We start from the raw sequence: 19118 nt of genomic DNA on the forward strand, positions 1-19118 counted from the left end.
AAATATGAGAAATGTGATACATTTTATCACTGCACAAGAAAAAACATGGGCAATGAAAGCCTGCTGGTGGTACTGCCCACGGCAAAGGTTGCTATTTTGAGCACCACTTACACTAAAAATAATCTAAATCTTGCAACAGAACTACTATTTTACTTGAATTTAGCCTTCATATGCAGTAGTATATAGTAAAGACTACAAATCATCATCATAGCTAAACACACTGCGAGGTGACAGTTCAAAAGTTCCAGGTCCGTGCAATTTCTGAGGAGCAGCAGTGCAACAGAGCATTACAGGAGCAACTGTCACCAACGAAAGTTCAAAAAAAAAATCAAGCACGTCATGGGCAACAGACAAAAGTTATTAAAATGAAATATGCTGGGAATTGTATTAATTATTTTTGTTGCCTACATTGTCAGTTGCAGCAACAATAGAAGGTTTGGAATATAATTCTAACCATAAAGAATAAAGACAAAATGCCTTTAAGCTATAAAACAGTTTCAAATTTTTAAAAACCTCACGGTAAGCTTTCTTCCCACTGAAGATGTGATTCAAGCTTCCTCTCTCTTATGCTGTCTCCATTTTATCTAAGCATGATTCCCACGATTCACCTAGAGGTACACAGCCTCTTCATTTACCGAGGTATTTTAGAAGTCTTTCAGATAGATGTTGAAGAACACAACACAACTAAAGCAGGTAAGGCACTGTTAAACTGATCCTTTCCTGCCATCTAGGGGACACCAACTGGTGTGCAACTGGAACAATGTCTTCAGTTACATCCAGGAAAACTTTCTGTATGAAATGCATATCTCTACCCAGCAAAACAGAAATCAACTGAACTTAAGAGTAGCTAGCACACCTGGCAAGAAACAAACCCAGCATAAAGCCGCCTCTCCTGCCTGCAGGGCGGGCACACACACTGCATGGACAGCGTGCAGCTTTTCTAGTGCACTATCCCCCAAGATGCAAAATATAGAACCACTCAATGTTGAAAGATCATCAAGGTAATTTTAGAAGAAGTTGAAGGTTGCTGCAAGCTGCCAGTTTGCACTGCTAGCATTGGCATCGTGGCCAGGTTTTTCTCATCCTGCTCTCCTCACTGCTGCCTTCTGGGCCCTTTCACAAGGCAGACTCTACAAAAGGGAAGAGCAAACTCAGCTAAATGCAAAGCATAGTCAAATGCACACAAAAAGATCCATGCAAGTTTTTTTCCAGTCTTTTGTTTGAATTTGTTTTGTTCTTACAGCAAAAGGGAACAGTCCACTAAAACAAACACCCTTCACTAAAACAAACAAAGACCCACACTTCCCATGGGTGAAACTATGTGATCTTTAGGATCAAAGCTGGAGCTTCTCCAAGATGAAAGGAAGTAGGTGTCCAGCCAAGATGTTCTGTGAACTGGCTACAGCTGCACATGATGCAGGCCCCCATTCTGCCCCACTGAACAGACTGGAGATGAAATGAAAGTGACAAGGCTACACTGCTGCAATACCTCTTCACCACAGAGTACTCACAAACAAAAACCCCATCCAACTTCACAGAACAACTCCATTTTATTTTGATGACAAATATTTTGAGCAGCTGTGCCCAAGTCCTCTTCACCTTACTGAGTGCAGTGTGTTTAAAAAGCTGGAAAGAATCCCTGCTTTGGGGATACTGAACCTCTTTGCCACCTAGACAAAAAGTAAAAAAACATAAACAAATAAAAAGCCATGTGCCAACCAATTTATAGCAGTACAACATAAATGTGCATAGGACACCATAATTTCTTGAACTTAAGGTGATTAACATTGTTCTTTGTGAAAAGCATATTAAACACAGAATATTTTTAAACTGCAAAACTACTGCAAGGTATTTACTACATTCAAACTAGCAAACATAATGCAGTATTTGGCAATGCAAAGACACGCACAGAATTTATTCTAAGGCAACCCTTAAAAAATATTATGATCAAATAATTTTTAGTTCAACAGGCTCCAAAGTTATTAAAAATAGGCACCCCAAAATTCCATACCAAGGTGGTTTCCCCCCAAAAATAATAATAGTAAAAAAAATCACAGCAATAGTGCTGTGAACAGACCAGTACTATCAATGGAAAACTGTTGCAGAAAAGGAAGTTGTTAGGTGATAAAAATCATAGTATTTGTAAGGAATGTTTTATTCTGTAAAGATACTCAAAGGTCTTGAGTGCTAAGAAATTAAAAGAAAACATCCATTATTCTGATATTCTAATGTCTACAACCAGACAATTTCCTCCTAATCAAAGTTATATGTATTACCTCAGGTAAGACTGGATTTAGTAATCAAACTATAGATTTACAAATGGTTTTAGCTAGAAAGCATTAAATACAAAATCATACCTTAAAAAAAAACAATCAAAGGGGAATACATCCAGCTAGTGCTCTTTGTAAGTATTCAGGACTACATTCCGAATGATATAATTTCAGTTTGCAATTTAGATTTATTTTCAGGTTTATTTTTAAGTCACCAAACAAGAAACATCATTCATACTGTCATTTTATTTTTTTCCTTTATAATTTGCTTCCCTAAGAGCAAAACAAATCTTATTTTCACACATTAAAGCAGCTGAACATCACAGGAAGCAGCTCTAATATCGGATTTTAACCTTGCCTTGCATTAATCTTTTTTTTTGTACGTACGTTTCACTGACTTTAATTATTTTCTGAACATTTTGACTTGACACTCAGTGTAGTCCTAAATGTGACTTTTTCTAACTGGCAATAATATACAACTTCATTCAACCAATCACTGTTTCCACAGGTATTCAAAGTCTTTTCAACACTTACAACAACATATTTGCTGATACTTTTAAAATTTCATTAAGTTTTATTTAAATAAAATGGAAGCAAATTGACATTTACAAAGCTTAAAATTTTATTAAAGAAAACTCAGTGTGCTTAAATTTTTAAAACAAGATTAAACAAAAAACATTTTGTCATCAAAGGCCTACAGTCAGTTTGCAAAACAGTTCAGGTAACCAAACTCCATGTGGCTTTTAGGCACTCAGAAATGCAGAATGGTGCTTCTGGAAAACTTGCCAAACATTTAGATAGGCTGGGTACCTGACTGCTGCTGGGACTTTGCTAGGTTAACTTGTCCACTATTGGCTTTGATTTGTTGCTTTTTTTTAATCCTCATGTGGGGTTTGTTGGGGGACTGGTAGTTAGGTTTATTTGATGCTTAATGTTCTCAATTAACTCCATATCTTTAGATTATCTTTAGATTTAACTTAATTCCCTTCAAATTGAGTTAACAGCTACTGGGTCCATTCTTTCACCACCTGTTTTTCAAATTTCAGGTGAAAAACTCAAACACTGTCAAAAGTTCTCTGCTTGTGCAAATGAAACCAAAAACAAAAATGAAGGCAAAATAATTTCTCTGAAACAGAATCTGAAAGCATGTGTGATAGTAGATAAATAGATGTCAAGATTAGCTTCACTCTGAAATCTACAGATACAGCACCATGGTTTTGTTTTGTTTAAAAATCTAGCTTCCCTTTTGATTTTATTTTCATTTAGAAGACAGCACTCTCACTAAAAGGTGAGGAAGGCTCATGTATACAGAATTTAAAATTTTAACAGAATACAGCAAGTCTCCACATAACACTGGCTGCTGTGATTCCAAACTCAATTACCCATTTATATTTGAAAAGGTATTCAAGTTCTAAATGACTACAGCAGCACTTAGTGATAATATTTTTATGCACTGTACAGAGATGTACCTTCAAGTAGAAGAATATAAGAATGTCCTAGAACTACATATCAGAGAAACTGAGACTGAAACAGATTTCTTTTAAGGCAGAAGTTCCATTGTATATCAGATTGAAAGCTACCACAATATTAACTATAACTAGTTCATTAAGCACTTAAAAATTTGCATTCATAACTATTAATTCTTGTGCTGACTAGAACTCTACTAATATTCCAGGAAGTCCAGCTGGAGATATGGTTATCCTTTGAGGTTAAAGCTATGGCAGAGTAAAGTTAACCTAAACACTACTTTTAATTATTAAATAAAATGTGCTCATGTATGTTAGTAAGTTATACAACTATTTAGAAAGAAGAAATATGAAATATTGACAATGACAAAACAGATTTTAAAAAGCCATCATTGAAAAAGTTAGAATTCATATTCAGAGGAATTTCAATGTTTAAAAACAGATTCACATATGTTCATCCAGTTGAAGATTAGTGTATTAAAAAAAGTTAAGAAAATACTTTTGTGTTTCAGTTCAACTGCGCTTGATTCAAGCACAGCTTAGAGGTTGGCTGATATAAATTAAACATTGGTCACTGCCTCAGCAGCCAAAAGTACAGAAAAATGTACATGTTCACAGGATAAATAGAAGTCTCTTCTTTTGGAGGAATAACAAAAAAAAGCAAAAAAAAAAAAGCTATCTCACTCCAATACGGGAGGTCATCCACTCCAAGCCTTGGCATAATCTGAAAGATAAGAGATGTTATACTTGGCACGAGTTCTATTCCAGCATCTTGAAGGTATTTTCTACTTGTTTTTATTTTCTACTTGTAAAAACAGCTACTTAAAATAAATTAAATCAACTGGAAATGGGATTGAAAGCTGAAGAGAGTAACTAGTGTTTTAAACTAAGTCTACTTAGGCTTAAGCCACATGAAAATGGTCAAGCATTCTATATTACTGAAGCTTGGCAGTACTTCAATTTTTTTTTTCCAGGTAAATCTAAAAGACACTATCCCTAAATGCTTACTTGCAAGTACATGAAAAGAAAAAACTTTTTCTTGCTCTACAGAAAGCTAGACCTTTACGTACTAATATTAAAAGATAAAGGGCAGGTTATCCAGACTGAATTGTTTCATTAAAAGACAGTATATCAAAATTACATTACAAAATAAAAATTTTGTTTATATTGAATACCAACACTGCATGGGATCTAATCTGCTTCCTAACTCAATTTGCATCTCTATTTAAAAGTCTTCCATTTCAGAAGATAGACCTTCCCTTGATTTTCTAGGGATCTGGTTACCTAATTTATACCCTTTTGAGCTTCACCTGTGTACAGTAAATCAGTGTTTAGCTATCCAACAATGCTAACTTCACTCACATCAGGTTGGTCCCCCCAGATTCTTGTCAGATCTTCCCAAGGAAGACTCAGCTCAGCTATCTGACTCTGGGAATGTTTTTTCTGAGCTCATCACACTACTGTCATAGTTTAAAGTATTCTAAATATTCATCGCTTTTTGTTTTACAAAACAAAAGAAGCAGCCTAGAATAGCCACTGTTTTTAAACTAAACCTCATATTTACTAATTATTATTTTCATTCAAATGTCAACTTGGTTGAAGATCTTAGTCCATAAAATGTGTACTCAAAAGTGACTTTAGCAAAACTGGTAGAAGGATAACAGAGTTAAGTCTTAGAACGAAATAATACAAAACCCTCCATAAAAAAACCCCCACTTTGTTCTCACTGAGACATTCCACCTTAGGGAAGTTAATGTCACCATTCACTCCACAAGACATCTCCATGACATTAGACAATACTTCATGCTAGAAAGTGAGGTAGGTGCTCTCCCTTCCTAAATACCCAGTTGGATTCACTATTTTTGATGTCACAAGAGCACAGTAATGTAAAGGCTGTACTACACAGCTAAAAAAACCCCTAAATATCACACATTACAAGACTGCTTTAAAAACCAAGATGAAAAATCAGTACACTTCACATCATACAAGCAAGACATTATCCAACTTGTTAGAAGATATCAAAAAAATTTTTTTTTATATTTACAGGCTAAGGATCTAAGGCTAGCCCAGCATTCCATTTTAGTACTTGTTAGCATAAGGTATGCAAATTTCAAAATTAGCTACATTAGTCAGATATAAACAAAGTTTAATATTGGTAAAAAATTTGTTTTATGACAGATCTATGTAACTTTTCATCAAAAACTATGTTTCAATGATAATAAAAAAACCAACCAACCAACCAAAAAACCCTGAACACCTCAACCTCCCAGCTTAGAAGCTTTCTGTAATTTAGAATATAAAGGAAGAGAACAGTAGCTTATTTCTTCAAATACAGAAAGACACACACGAGTAAGAGAGTAGCATAGAGAGAGTAGACAGCTATGTCAACAGCTACTTACTTAGGCGGAAGGGCGGTGTTTGGTTTTTGGTTTGGGGTCTTAAGAACAAAAGGAAAATGTTCATATGAAGTTGGAGTTTGGGCTATGAAAAAATCCACAGGGTTCAATTACAAAAAATTCAAAATGTCCCTCTGACAGCAAAGCACAGAAAATATGAACTGTCAGAAAATCCACTTTGGTGTCAGCAGGCTTCTAAATCAGTATTCTTATTTACCAGGAATTGCCATAGTAAGCAGTAAGCACTTACCCCTCTCCTGTCAAAGCACAGCAGGACTGAATGTGCCACGGGTGATCCTTTATGGAGCTGAGGGTGAGGTACGCAGATATCTCGGCAGCCGTCATGCAGCCTTTCATGTCCTGCTTGTTCGCAAAGATGAGAACCGCAGCCTTCCGTAAATCCTACAAACGATTCAGAGTACTCATGCAGTTATTATACAGAACTAAAAGGCTATTGTGCTAACTTCATTTGTTAAAAGAACTGTATCCAAGCTAATCTACAATTACACTGGAGCATGTTTTAACCATCTTACTACACTAAATACTTGTTACAGTAAGACTAAGAAACTAATTTATTCAGAAGTGTTCACCACCACAGAGAATAACATTGTTTGGTGTTGACCACATGTTCATACATAACTAATGAAAGTCTTGTCAAAATACATTTTATAATGCTCCAAACCACTCAGTCAGCGGAATTATTTCTGGTTAAACACTGCAAGTCCTACAATAAATACTATTTAAATGGAAAAGCCTGCTAGATATCAGTCCCTTGAAATTCCTTCAACTTCATTAAAGAAGTTCTGTATTGATTAAAGCACTAATAATTTAAGAAAGCTTTCTGAATTCCTAAAAGTTTAACCCTAGTGTTCAAAAAGGGAGTTTTAGTAATGCTGCATCAACTTTAATAACTAATTAAAATAGTTTTGTTTCAGCACGGAATTTAGCATTCAAAACAGACAAGAACTAGAATGTATGGCTTTAAAAGAGCAGAAGTGTAAACAAATCTAATACTCAGGAAGCTGACAGTTGCATCTAAAAGTGTTCAATACATTTCAATGCATGTTAAATTTTGAGAGTATTTTTCCACCAAGTGAAAAAAAAACCTGAAAACAACAAAGCTTTATGATCTACAGCTGAAAATTCAACCCTACAAGTAGCTCAGTCTAGGCCTACCAATTGATTTCAAGAGATGGTAGATCACAATTTCTTAAGAGTTTGAGACTGGAAACAAAAAAACTACATGGGAAAAGTTTAGCACAAGAAGTAATTTTTGCACCTTTTTTGGTAGTGAATTTACTCCTTATTATTTGACCCAAACTACAATTAAAATTAAACTGCAAAGCAAAAACTCACTTATGTGAAACACAAGTCTCTCAGAGAAATTAACTCAACAGGATTACTTGCACTGTACTAAATCCTTTTCTTTCAAAAATTAAGGAGAATATTTAGATTTAAAACAACCTCAATTCAGCTTCAGAGTGATCACAAAAGGTTTTAACATATTTTACCTAAGCAAATGTACAAGTTAATTTAGGACGTTTGAGTGAGTTGACTCAATGCTGAACAGTCCCCAGCACAACATATAATAAAAATACAAACAAATAATTCTGAAGGAAAATGAACTAAAATCCATTTTCCCATAGTATGATATATACTCCTTAATTTTAAGGAACAAGATTAGAACAAACAAACAAAAAAAAAAAGTAGGCAATTCCATTTCTCTAAAATAAAAACAAAAAAAGTTTCTTGAAATTGTAGCCATTTAACTGAACTAGTCAGTGGTAAAGGACAACAATACCCAGTTACATTAATATGAAGCATAACATATTTTACAAGTTCAACATTTGCAAAGTAAAACTGATCTGATTACAATCCAGCAAGTCCTATTAGAAGGGTGCTTCATAATAATTTTTCTCCCTATCCACAACTTACATGATTTTAAAAAGCGATCAACATGAATGCACACATATTCTCCAATTTTTTTTTCAAACAGCATTATTTTTGTTAACATAGGAAACGTGAAATGTTATTTAACTGTTCTCAACAAAACTATTATCCCAACTGCCCACCATACCTCATGAGCCAGCATTCTATAAAGTTCTTCTTTTGTAATAGAAAGTCGCTCTCTATCAATGCTGTCAACAACCAGAATGATGAACTAGGGAAAAACACCAATAGTATAATATGTAAATAAAAACTACAAATTACAGAAAGCACGGTTTCAAGAGACCATTACCACTAATTTTCCTGCAGAAGAGACAGACACTTTCAGAGGACACTAGAAAAGAGAAAGTGACAAAAGAGAAAAGAGAGTAGCATAAAAGGAGAATTAGAAATCACTGCTATAATTCTCCAACATATTCTCCAAATCACTTTGCCTTATAAAATTAAATGGATTCATCAGCCACTGGAAATGACCACAAAGTATGGAAACCTGAGTCAATTTAATGCTGCTGTGACTTTGAGATGCCTAGCAGATGAGGTGGAACAGTAATAGAATTATTCATATGAGGGAGGCTAGGATTAGCATAGTAAACAGATCTCTCTTCTTCCCCACCTGTTTCCAGCAGACAAAGCTTCTAAGTAAAGGGAAAGTTCTTCCTTCCAAGTACTACAAGGCACTGGATTTCAAACACTTGCTAGACAGAATAAGAAGAACATCCCAAAAGTATCAGAAAAATAATATATGCATCTCTTCAAATTCCAAAATCAAAAATACTCAAGGGATAAATGCCAAGATCTTATTGCTCTATACCAGATAATGCTGGTAGAAGTCCCTTTGTCTCCATGTGTTTCTTAGATGTAGCTGCACTTTTCCAAATAAAATAAAAATTTAGTCTAAAATACTAGAGATGAAGGTTGAAATGTCATTATCAGGCTTACAGTAGATCTAGGATGGATCACTGATCTCACCTCTCTTCAAGAGCATAGGAAAAGATACAGAAAAAGGAAGAGATAAAACCCCTAATTTTACAAGAGGATGGAATACTTATATAATGAGTAATATCTACAAGAGGTCTCTGCTTTTAGTAGAAATGGTAAGAAATGACATCTAGAATATTTTACATCAGTGTAGATGTCTCAAAAAGAGTCTTCAGTGATTATATGTGCCTTTTTGCATTGATAACCTCTTGGCCTCAAAAAGACTGCCATAAAAAACAAACCCCACAAGTCAACTGTTGTGAATTCTTCTGCAACCTTTCCAGCAAGAGCAGCTCTGCCAGTACCTCAAGAGTAGTGCACAGCAAGACTTTCCTTCCTCCTCTGGATAAAAGCTATGAGCTGTTGAGCTGTTTAAATACTGCTGCCTAGGCTTAGAGAAAGTTTCATTCCTTTATTCCTTATTCCTTCATTCCTCATTTTCTGCTAATTATCATTATTTCAAAACCATTTCAGACTGGATGTACAGAAGTCCAGTTGACCACTGCAAATCATCACAAAATTTGCAAGTTACATTTAAAAATTTTATTTTTAAACTACCTTAAAAAAGCAAGCAAAAAAACTGATTAAAAATGCATTTCATTATCATTTGACTGCCTAGGAAAAATATAAATTCACAATTTATAGCATAGATCAAATAACACTACAGTAAAGTATACAGAAAAAATACTTCAAATACTACCAGAAAAATGGCTGCATACCAGAGATACCTCACACTTTTTGAATTTATTCTCCCTCATCAGAATGTAAAAACAATACAGCTGCAATCTCTACAAAAGTCTACAAGTATTCCTAATAAATAAATAATAATAAATAAATTTCAAACAAACTTATTCAATTGGCAGATTTCAAAGCATCTTCTCATACCTCTGTGTTTGAATAATAGGTATTCCACGATGACCGTAATGATTCTTGTCCTCCAATATCCCACATTAAGAAATGAGTGTTTTTCACCACTATTTCTTCTACATTGCTTCCTATGGTTGGAGAAGTATGAACCACTTCATTCATTAAGCTAAAGGAAAAAATATCACATCACAAAGACCAGTCAGCAAAATCCACAAGGCCTGTCAGAGTTCAGTTATCACAATTTTTTTGTAGAAAAGTAAATACGTGTAACTGACAAAAAATACTAAAAATCAGGCATATTTTAAAAAAGCTATACATGTTAACTTTAGAAAGCAGTGACTGCAGTCATGCTTAAAGAAATCAGCAAGGAAAAATAAGCACATAAAAGGCATAACAAACAGTTAAGTGTTACAGGAGGACTTCTTTCTAAAGGGCATTAACAGACACTTAAAATGCACTTGCTTTAAAATAGGAACTGCCATTCTAAAGATGCCAAATACAAAACCACTAAACTGTGCAAAATATAAATCAGAATACAATTTTATCAAAGCACTCTACCTAGTAACTAGATATTAAACTCAAAGGACTATTTGCTTACATAGCTGAAAACTTCTCAGTTCCACCCTTAAGCTTGCTCAAAATGTTCACAAATACAAAGTCTTTTTGGAAAGCATACGATGCTGCTTTGATATCCAAATATAAGGATATTAATTTATCTATACTCTCATCCTTTTCCACAATCACAATAGTAATTATGGTCCTGACAACACTCTTGAATTTATTATGGATATTCTTGTAATGCTGCCAAGATTTGGGTGCAATGATGCTATTGAAAATGAGTAAGGTAGGACCTGGGAAAGCTGAAATATTTTTAGGAATTCTCTATCACAAATTTTAGACACTGGAATTGAGAAATATTTGGAAACATTTTTGGATTTTTGCAGGGTGGCTAGAATTTCCATTAATTTAAAAATTGTGTTATTTTCTGCAGTAAATTATTTCTATGTGTACAAATTCAGACAGGCTTTAATGGGAAAAAATGCAGTTTACTTTGTGCTTGGATGTACAAATTTGTTGGTCAATTTATAGTTCAGTTTTAAAGCACTGCAGTTCTTTCACTTATCCTTCAAACATTTATTCTGTTTATATACTATTAATGTACAAAGTGTGATCTAGAACCCTAGAGATTACACCAGGTTACAAAACTGGATTTTCAAAGATTAAACAGTGACAAGTAATGAAATGCAAACAGAAAAACAATTAGTTCATATACTTACAACTGGTAAAGAATAGTAGTCTTTCCAGCATTATCAAGTCCCACTATGATTACTTTGTGCTCTGCATATTAAAAAAAAAAAAAAAACCAACAAAAAACAACAACAACAACAAAAAGACAAAAATAAATTTGTGGAACCAGCAATAATTATAATTCTGTTTAATCTCTCTCCCTTACTGAAGAAAGCAACTGCTTGTTTCTTTTATATCAATACCTTACATAGATTAGTGGTGACTTCAGGACAGAAAAAAAAGCCAAACAAAGCCTCATCTTCTCTTGAGACTACAGTCTCTGGAAAAGTCAGCACTGGAAATCTAATAAAGGTATGGTTACTAATGGTTACCTCATCTACAACATCTAGTTTCAGAAAGAAAAGTACGAAGAAAAAATATAACCCAAAGCAGTGTAACATGCTAAGAACACCAACAAATATCCAAAGACTGCAAAAGATATTACCCTAACATTCAAGTATCAATAATAACCATTTATTAAGGTACCACCATTTTTCACACAGTAAAATCTAAGAGGAAACTGTATTTTGAATAGGCCACAGATTCTAATTTCGCAACTTCTGAACTGAAAGGTCACAGAATGATAGAATGGTCAAGACTGGAAGACACCTTCGGAGGTCATCTGCTTGAACCTCTTTGCTGAACCAGGCCCACAGAGCCAGTGGCCTAGGACCATGTCCAGATGGGTTTTCAGTATATCCAAGATGTATCCAAGTATATCCAACTCCACAGCCTCCCTGGACAGCCTGGGTTACTGCTCAGTCACCCGCACAGTGAAAAAGTGTTTCTTGATGTTCAGAGGAAACATCTGCGTTTCAGTTTGTGCCCACTGCCCAGTCCTGTGACCAGGTACCACTAAGACAAGTCTGGCTCTCGCTCTTTGCACCTCTTTTTCTCATATGTGAGATGCTCCGGTCCCTCATCACCCTTGCAGCCCATCACTGGACTCTCCCCAGTGTGCCCATGACTCTCTTGTACTGAGGAGCCCAGAAGTGGACATGGTACCCCAGGTGAGGCCTCATCAGTGCTGAGCAGAAAGGAAATATCATGTGCCTCAACCTGCTGTGAAGTCCAACATACAAAACAGTGATCTCGCAATCGCTGCCATACTGTTTGCTTCCAGGCACAGGGGAGACAAAACAGAAATCAACCAAACAAAATCAGTAAAAACGTCCTCCAGAATTTATATGCTTCTCGGTAAATAATCCCTCTTAGAATTTCAAATCCAGTATCACAACCACTTAGAATGGTGGTTCTTTTGCTACATGTGTGAAGCTATAGCATACTGATCCTATTACTGACAAAAATAAGCAAACCACTTGAGAGTGAAAAATTTGTAAATGGATACACAAAAACTATGTGGACAAGCTCACTTTTAAAGAGATAATATTTACAATTCTAGGGCACCTATTTCAAAGCAAAACATGGTTCACAGTTTAAAGATTTCCTACAAAATACCACACTTGATCTACAGGATCAAGCAAGTTCCTAGATCAGAAGATCTATCATAAGTATCAAATTGATGTTTTCCCCCCAAAAGTGGGTGGTTTACAGAAAAAATGAAGCATTTTGGTTAAAAATCTATTTATATATAGTAACCTAGGTCTTTTTATACTGAATACAACTGTAATAAAATATTTTCTGGTTTAGAACTTTCGTAAGTTTTGCTACGCAATAGGGTCATAACAGATGATAAAATGTATTTCCCTGTGCTAGTTCCCCTAATACTGCATCCTGTCAACACACTCTAAGAAAAGAACATTTCCTGACTGTAAATGCAGGAGTACTTTTAGCCCCACTAACAGCAGCATCAGTGGTTAACAGCCTTTCCCAATACATAAATAATATGAAATCCTCTCTACTTTCAAGGCTAATAAATCATGCCTAGTAGCTTGACTGTCCATCTCTTCTTCAAATATAGTTAAATTTAAAGAGCTTTCAAAGGTCCAAACACAGAAGTACCTTCCCATTTTTTTTTTAGAGCAAACATATTGTCAATTATTGCCAGGAAGATGATTCTACTTTTGCAGCATTCTGTTTAAGTTATTTTCAAGAAAGAAAAGAAATTCCAGTCAGGCATTACACTGCTCTCTCAACTTCTTATCAGAACACATCATCTTAGGCATGAATGATTGGAGTGTTGGATGATACAACATCACACTAAGTAATGAAGAAGAAAACTCCATTGAGATGGCTGCTTTTGAAAGCCACTGAAGTGTGAATGGTCCAACACTAACTGGGAAAAAAAGGGACAGCTTATCTGTGTTACTTCATAGTCAAATGGTGTTTTATACAGTGATTGAATAAGCACAAACAATAAACAGTCACACAAGTGTTAATTAATAGTGATCTTGGCATGAAAATAGTAAAATGAAATCATGAGTATTTCATACAAGTAGCAGATTCCAGAACGATAGTAATGGAAACTCTTCACTTACAAACATAATAGAAAGTTGAATTGCTGTCTAGTTTGATGAAAACAAAAAATTCACACACAGAAGTGCATTAGAGGAAAAATATGTGAGCTTAAAAACTACCAAACTAAGACAGAACAGAATTTTAGCATGACAGCTACTTGTTTACAAGCGTAACTAGGAGAAGATAGATGCCACATTTAGGAGGAAGGACAGTTAGTGGGTAAATCATAGGCAGTGATTTATTTGTGTTCTGTACTTACAGACTAACCCAAGTTTCTCCCTTTCACTGGCCGGTATTCAAACTCAGTTTAGGTTGTATTCATGATTATCTTCCCAGTCCACCATGTTCGTGGCAAAAGAAGAAGAAAATCCGTAACAAAGTTGAGAGAGCAGAAGAGTCTTTATTAATCACAAAGGAAGAGGGAAGGAAGATGGGGAAAGTAGAAGAAGTAGGCATATGCAGGGGAAAAAAAAGACAAAACAGTATTAGACTACTCCTTAAAGGAATCCAAGGACTTCTTGGTTTCATCAACCATTTCTAGCACACTATTTAAAAAAATTGCTATGTAATGAGGTTAAAAAATCTGTGGCAGTTTAGTATTACAAAAACATGAGACAGTGAAGATTATCTTCTGGCAGATGTTAGAAGAAGAAAGACATAATATGCTCTTTTCTTCCTTACTCATCTATATTTCTCTACACTAAAAGGCCTCAAAACTGAAGATTCAATTCTCCCAACATGCCTTTTTCTCTACTTCGCAAAAGATAAAAATAAAAACATTCTAAACAGTTTAATGATGAAACTTCTAACATATTTGGAAGAAATGACTACTGAATGAGTACCAATAGCTTTCAAACTGTGAAACAAAATGCTCATCTGGTTCCAAAGAGCAACAACCTTGGAGGCCTCAGAGTTGAAGACAGAATGCAGACAGAAGTTTGCTAGAAAGAAGACAGGAGGAATAGCATAATTCTGGAGGTCAAAGAGGTTTCAATACAAATACTCATTCTGCACACTAACAGCTAATTTAGAATCTTCTCTTAAGCACAAAAGAACTGCTAAAATACATTCTGTAACCCCAGATTTGATTACAAGGAAGTAGAGAAGCTACTTAAAGTCAATAACTTTAAGTTGTCAGAGGAACCAAAAACCATTTGGTTTTTCAGATAATGGTCTCTCCTAACCTGACTGGGAACTGCCAGTAAGGCTAAGTGAAATAAACTGTGGAGTTACAGAAGTTCAATCATCCTGAATTAGAGCTTACCATTACTTTTCTTAAAGCCACTTTTTAATAACTGTAGCAATTACTCAGAGCAACCTGTAAGATGCTGAATAATTACAGTTCCAATAATAAGTAAACCCCAGATTTGTGAGCCTCTCAAAGAACTCTATACACCACACTAAAAAAAATAAGGTATTGATAACAGTCATTTATCTTTATCAGGGCTGCTGACATTCACTTCTATTTTTAACCCACAGTTTAATTAAGAGCTATCTTGGTAATACTGATGGAATGGTTAAGTCAAGCAAGTTTTACTCAGATATTAACACAAGCACTAACTTAATGGCTCCACCATCTATCCACACTACTACATGCTGCTTAGAAGAATGTGCCACTTGACTACTGAATCATAGCTTCAGCAGGTCATTTTTGGAGTCTGATGTTTTTAAAACTTCTGAAACTAAGTTACTAATGAAAGAAATTCAACTGAACTTACGTAATTTAGCAACTAGTCCCGAAAAGGCTGCAGAGAATGATATTTCACGTAAAACAATACTTGAGTAATGTTTTTTTCTCAATTTCAAAAAAATAGGAAAAAAAATCAAGAAGCCATTAGAAAGTCACCTAGAAAAATGACAAAAGTCTATTTTAAAGCAAACTGTTTCTTTTATGAGTAAAATTTCAGTTCCCATAATTCAGTTACTACTTGATTATGAGACAATATATATTGAGAGCTGAAAGACTTAGCCACACCTCATCCCCCATGCTCTACTTGCCAGAACCCAGATTAAATTTTCAATTCTTTGTTTAGTTTGACCTTTCCTTTTGCCAGTCTGAAGTGCTGCAGGTTATCACACAACTCGCACCAGCCATGAGAACTGATACCATGGTCCTCACACAGTGGACCCCATTTGCATCTTTGGAATACTCCCTCTGTACAGCAAAAATCAGTGTGTAAGTTACTGTGCTAGTCTGCTCAACAAAGCAACTTCTCAGGACAGCTCCTCTCCAAGGAACTATCAAGATTTGATGTAACTACAACCAAAAATTTGATGTAAGAACAACCAAAATCAACTCAGAAATTACTATGCTTTATTATTAGTAATGATATTATTTAGAGAATACAGGTGTGTTGTTGGAGAATAATTTTCCATTAGACCAAAAATTTATGTTTGAAGCAAATTGTCTAGAATGAAATTTCAGTTTTGGCCATAAGCAGAAACTTATTTCTTTTCTGTGGTTACACAGAGGAGGAGGTAAAAAAAAAAAAAAAAGACGAGGTAAAGAGGGGGTTAAAAAAAAAAAAAACAACCCAAAACAAAGCAAAAACGAAACAAAAGACAAATCCAGCACTAAACCAGGATCAGGACACACCCTAACATCTCTTATTGGGATAAATGCCAAAGAGTAAATATTTCATGGTATTATCTCATCTACTAACTGTGAGACTAATATTTCATTAACCATTTAAATGTGTTAGGTTTGCAATGTGAGATTTTGATAGTGGAGAGGGCTACACAGTGTTTTCTGAGAAACTCCTAAAAACTTCTCCAATGTGTGTACAGCCAATGCCAGCCAAGGCCACCAGCAACAGGTGTAATGCCTCTGGGATAACATATTTAAGATGAGAAAAAGTTATTGCACAGGAGAAATTAAGAACAGATAAAAAGCATTGAGTATATGTGAGAGAAACAACTCTGCTGACTCCAAGGTCAGCGCAGAAGGAGGGGAGGTGCTGCAGGTGCCGGGAATCCACCCACAGCCCATGGTGAGGCAGCTGTGCCCCTGCAGCCAGAGGTCCATGGGGGAGCAGAGATCCACCTGCAGCCCACGGAGGACCCCACGCTAGAGCAGGTAGATCCCAAAGGCAGCCGTGACCCCACTAGACGCTCATGTTGGAGCAGGCTCCTGGCCACAACCTGTGGAGAGAAAGCCACTCTGGAACAGGTTTGCTGGCAAGTTTGTGACCTTGTGGGGGATCCACACTGGAATGGCCCATGCCTGAAGGACTGTGCCTCGTGAAATGGACTCGTGTTGGAACAGTTAGTGAAGAACTGCAGACCTTGGGAAGAACGCACATTGGAGAATCCCATGGAGGACTGTCTCCCATGGGAGAGATGCCACACTGGAAGATGGGATGCAGTCCCCTCCACAAGGAAGAGTGGCAGAGACAATATGTGATGAACTGACCACAGCCCCCATTCCCGTTCCCTCCTGCAGGGAGGTTGTAGGGAACCAAAAATAAAGCTAATCCTGGGAATAAAAGAGGGAGGAGTGGGGAGCAGGTGTTCAAAAGAGCTGTTTTTCTTCTATTTTATTTATTTATAATGTGCTCTGATTTGATTGGTAATGAATTACATTAATTTCACAAATTGATTCTGTTTTGCCCATGATGGGAACTGGTGAGTGATCTCTCACTTCCCTTATCTCAATCCAGAAGCCTTTTGCTGTATTTTCTCTCCCCCTGTCCAGCTGAGAAGGGGAGTCCTAGAGCTGCTTTGGTGGGCATATGGCATCCAGCCAGGGTCACTCACAATGAAGAATAACTTTTTTCCCAGGAAATAATATACAATAACCAAGACAATGTGTTTTCCTGAAGATAAATACTGACATCATAATCTACTATAGAGGCAAAGACTACATGCCACCAGTTATCTGCTGATCAGCTCCCTGCTTATAGATCTCTTTGGAGTCTTTGGAATACTTCATGGAAGAAAAGGAGTTGCAGATTGCACTACTTGATGAAAACAAAAAAAAGGTACTTAATATTTTTCTGGAGGATAGGGGAAACACCGGATCTTCCCAAATAGGTTTGACAGTTTGGGAAAACAAGAAATTAGCAACAAGTTCAGAAGAGTGCTAGAAGACTTCAGGAATGATGTGGTAGGATGGTGTATTCATGAGAAAACCAAATGATCTGGGACTGGATCCCAATCCCATCCCATGAAAGACAGTTTGATGCATAGGTGTCAATGTGCACACACACTGAGGCTTTGGTATGTACAGAATTGGACTGGGTGATATGCAATCACAGGGAGAAAACAAAGTACACCAGGTGTATCTGTCTCCAAAAACCTGCAACACAGCACTGCACAAAAAAGGCTTATCTGCATTTTCAATATCTTTTAAGTGGAAATGAGGTTCACATCTGGAAAGCTGATGAGAGAACAATTAATGAATTTATTGTTTATACTGTTTTCCTTGAGGCCCTGAGCTTGGAGGAGGCAAAATGATGTTACTGTTAACTATTTAATTTTCTAATCAAAGCTAGCTAGCTAAACCAATATCATTAAAACAAATAAATAACAGATAAACTATAATTTTCTACTTTTATGATAACCATCGGAGGCAACGGTGGTGGCAGACCCAAATTCTGAGCTCTGGATTAGAACATGAGCTACGATTGCAGGGCTGGATGAACTGGGCAGGAGAGCATGGAAAGCGACACTATCCCCTTACGACCTTTTTATTTTTGGCTGGCGAACTGATTTTCTTGGGTCGCTAACTGTATTTAACTAACATCTTTGCCAAAACACAAACAGATCTTTACCTCGAAGGCCCCTACATGTTTGGCGTCCTTCTTTTCCTTTTAATTAAAGACTAAAACAACATGATTTTAATAACAGACCCCGACTTAAAAAGGAGGATCGGCGAAGCCAAGAGGGACCGTCATCGTCCACCACAGCCTCAGCAGTCCCGGCCGCCCGAAGGGCTCCCGGGGCACACGACGCGTTCAACGCGGCCAGGGAGGAGGGGGAGAGGAGGGACCACCTCGGGAACTCAAACAAAGCGACCCGGAGCATGAGGCACCGCGGCACCAGAGCTCACGGCGCTGCACAAAGCAAAGCCCCAACTTTTGGTTGGGCGGGCCTTCAGGGGAAGCCCGGCGAGCGGAGCCGGCCCCGAGCCCCCACGGCTGCCCGCGGATCCCGCAGCCCCGCGGGCTCCACTCGCCGCCCGCGCCGCCGCCGGTTCGGGCCCGCGCGCCCACCTTGGCTACCGAAGAGGCTCCACAGCTTGGCGAAGATGAGGCCCATGCCTGACCTCGGCTTCCCGCCGAGCGCCCGGGGCACCCCGAGCTCACCCAGGCGGCAGCGGCGACGACTCCGTCGGCGGAGGCTCCGCGGCGGCCCCGGCAGCGCCGAGCGGGCGGGCGGGCACAGCGAGGGGGCGGCACGCGGCGCCGCCCCGCCCCGCCAACGGCCGCACGGCCCCGCCCCCCGGCGCGCCCCGCGCGCGTCAGTGCGGCGTCATGGCGGCGGCGGCG

The 19118-nt window shown here is 37.3% G+C and overlaps 1 protein-coding gene across 3 annotated transcripts; it reads right to left on the reverse strand.

Annotated features, from left to right (window-relative positions):
• Window positions 1-1531: 1531 nt before the first annotated feature.
• ARL5B (ADP ribosylation factor like GTPase 5B) lies at window positions 1532-19036 on the reverse strand. 3 transcript variants are annotated; one of them, XM_038127544.1, is made up of 7 exons: window positions 18843-19022; window positions 13889-13957; window positions 11202-11262; window positions 9943-10090; window positions 8210-8293; window positions 6383-6534; window positions 1532-4460 (listed from the first exon to the last, which is right to left on the reverse strand). In XM_038127544.1, the coding sequence occupies exons 4-7, from the start codon at window positions 10084-10086 to the stop codon at window positions 4412-4414; spliced, it is 429 nt and encodes a 142-aa protein (XP_037983472.1). In that variant the 5' UTR covers window positions 10087-10090; window positions 11202-11262; window positions 13889-13957; window positions 18843-19022; the 3' UTR covers window positions 1532-4411. The 3 variants fall into 3 exon arrangements, with proteins under 3 accessions (XP_037983472.1, XP_037983471.1, XP_037983470.1); XM_038127543.1 differs by having other exon boundaries at window positions 13889-14027; XM_038127542.1 differs by lacking the exon at window positions 13889-13957 and having other exon boundaries at window positions 18843-19036.
• Between the last annotated feature and the right edge of the window lie 82 nt (window positions 19037-19118).

The sequence above is a fragment of the Motacilla alba genome, chromosome 2 (genome assembly GCF_015832195.1).
Source record: "Motacilla alba alba isolate MOTALB_02 chromosome 2, Motacilla_alba_V1.0_pri, whole genome shotgun sequence".
NCBI lineage: Eukaryota > Metazoa > Chordata > Aves > Passeriformes > Motacillidae > Motacilla > Motacilla alba.